At 45.1% G+C, this 2,272-nt stretch overlaps 2 protein-coding genes across 4 annotated transcripts in view; both read right to left on the bottom strand.

Annotated features, from left to right (window-relative positions):
* The window catches only part of KAZN (kazrin, periplakin interacting protein), a 621,239-nt gene that overhangs the window by 348,019 nt on the left and 270,948 nt on the right, over positions 1-2,272 (bottom strand). The gene's annotated exons all lie outside the window — the stretch shown is intronic.
* LOC123240321 (chloride channel protein ClC-Kb-like) overlaps positions 204-2,272 on the bottom strand; it is a 22,394-nt gene continuing 20,325 nt past the window's right edge. For all 3 annotated transcript variants that reach the window (XM_044667764.1, XM_044667765.1, XM_044667766.1), the window contains 3 exons: positions 1,918-2,001; positions 896-982; positions 204-596 (listed from right to left, as the gene is read on the bottom strand). In XM_044667764.1, coding sequence (XP_044523699.1) covers positions 549-596; positions 896-982; positions 1,918-2,001 — 219 coding nt within the window. In that variant the 3' untranslated portion in view covers positions 204-548. The remainder of the gene's footprint in view (positions 597-895; positions 983-1,917; positions 2,002-2,272) is intronic.

The following is a 2,272-nucleotide window of genomic DNA, read 5'->3' as shown; positions in this document are numbered from 1 at the left end:
CAGTATTATCTCTGCCCTCCAACCCCTAGCAAAAAGATAAAAAAAAAGAGTTTGCTACAGTTTCTGAGAGAGGAGGGTGATTGTGATAGGATAAAAAGAAGTCAAGGATCTGGATTCAAATCTTGGTCTCTGCTACCTCCCATTTTGTAAGACTGTGATCAAATCATTTAATCTCAGTTTCACAAATTTGGAAAATGAGGGTATTCCACTTAATTCACCAAGAATTTATTAGGCATGTATAAGGCACAGAGCTAGAAAAAGGGACTCTAAAAGCAAAATGAAAAAATGATTCTACTCTCAAGAAGCTTACTGAACTGGGTAAGATCACCTCTGAGGATGATATCTAATGACACAATAAAGAAAGGACTAGGCTTAGGGGTGGGTTTGTGTCAGGGAACTGAGAATGCTTTGAGCCTAAGGGCCACTGGGGACACCAATATCATAGGGTGTTGTCCTAGAGTGGTAGAAGCAGCAATAGCCTGGTACTTTGATCAAGCCAACAGTATGAGGCTGGTGGATTCCACACCTTTCTCCTCCACCACACCACCTTATTTAGGAGTTGGGGGGTTTGCCAGCTCAGCAATGGCTTTCTTCAACTAGAGGAAAAGAGAAAAAGATTGATATGGGTTGTTTGGGGATAAAGGACATTACTCAAAGACCAAATAATGGCGCCTCTCTATCCCCAACTTCTGGAATACTTTTTCTCTTGACCTTGCCTGGAACTAGAACCAAATCTTGGAGTTGAATTCTTCCTGGGAACCCCTGAGACCCGAGTTGCCTTTGGACAAGGAGTTAGCCTAGAGACTCCATGGGACAGTATCCCAACTGACCCATTGGAGTTCCTTCAAATCACTGTCTACTTCTGTCTAGTTCCTCCCTTCCCCTTCCCTGGTACCTCCACCCAGGAGATGAAACCCACAACTCGACCCAATGATGTCACCAAAATCCTCTCCATTTTCAAGATTTCAAAAAGGTGGTGAACCTGGGGAAAGAGAGATAAGTTCAATATTGCAAAGGGTGGGAAATGGCAGGGATCCTGGAAGGTTGAATCTAACAAAGCCCCATGGGAAAACTAAACAACTATAAGAGAAAGGACTCTTAGGGTCTCTTGAACAAGCCTCTCATTCATACTGTTCCTCAATTTCCCCAATTTGAAGAGTTAAGGGTAGTGGTGAAGGAATGAGCACATTGTCCTATAATTTCCAAACTCACCACCAGAGGTCAACCTGATCCCACATAAAAACCTTCCCAGATATAGGCAATTGGGAGGCTGAGAATTGGACCCAGGGTGTAGGGGGAGAAGGGACCTTAGAAGCCCCACCTGCCCCCCAATTTTGCAGAGGTGGACAGAGAACCAGAAAGTTGAGATAATTTGCCCAAAGACTAAAGTGTACAGACTTGAGGAGGTCCTTACTTCTGACCTAGGACAGGTCCTTGACTCCATGACAGCAAGCACTTATTGAGTACCTACTGTGTGCCAGGTGCTATGCCAAGCACCATGGGTACAAAGAAAGGGGAAAACTTTCCCTGCCCTCAAGGACCTCATTCTCTAATGGGGTAGACATAAATAATTAGGTAGCTACAAGGCAGATAGAGGGTAGATAACAATCTATACAGAGAAGGTAGAGGTGGAGTTCTGGGGTGGGGTATACAATGCATAGGGTACTGGATTTGGAGTCAGGAAGACTTGCATTCAAATCCCCAGTTCACAACTGAGAAAACAGGCAGACAGGGTTAAGTGACTTGCCCAGAGTCACATAGCTAGGAAGTGTCTGAACAAGGCTGCACCTGGAATCCAGCTTCTTTTAAGACTAGACCCCACTCACCACCTTCACTGAGTTCTGAACCATATCTGAAAACACATTCCTCCTAGTACACTACTCTCTGGCATCCCCTAGGACATGTCCAGTTAGTTACCTGGTGTAGGGAGGTCTGGGGTGACAGCTGGAGGGTCACAGGCTCCACAGGACAGGCCCCAGCCAGGACCTCATGGAGACGACACTGGTAAGGTGAGGAAGTGAGCAGTAAGGGAGTGGTAGCCAAAATGTCCTTCCTACCCTACCCCCAGCCAGACAAAACTAGATAGAAAGGACATGATAGAGTTTCCTCCCTCCTTTCTTTCATTCCTTCCATCTTTCCCTCTGTCTTTCCTTTCCTCCTTCCTTCCTTTTCTTTTTTCTTTTTCCTTCTGTCTTTTTATTCCTTCTTTTTCTCTTTCTCTTCTTTCCATCCTCCATCCCCTCTTCTTTCCTTCCTTTTTTCCCTTCTTCTT

This window comes from Gracilinanus agilis, chromosome 3 (genome assembly GCF_016433145.1).
Source record: "Gracilinanus agilis isolate LMUSP501 chromosome 3, AgileGrace, whole genome shotgun sequence".
NCBI lineage: Eukaryota > Metazoa > Chordata > Mammalia > Didelphimorphia > Didelphidae > Gracilinanus > Gracilinanus agilis.
The sequence above is the reverse complement of the archived record's forward strand: the minus strand, read 5'-3'. Positions and strand labels throughout refer to the sequence as shown.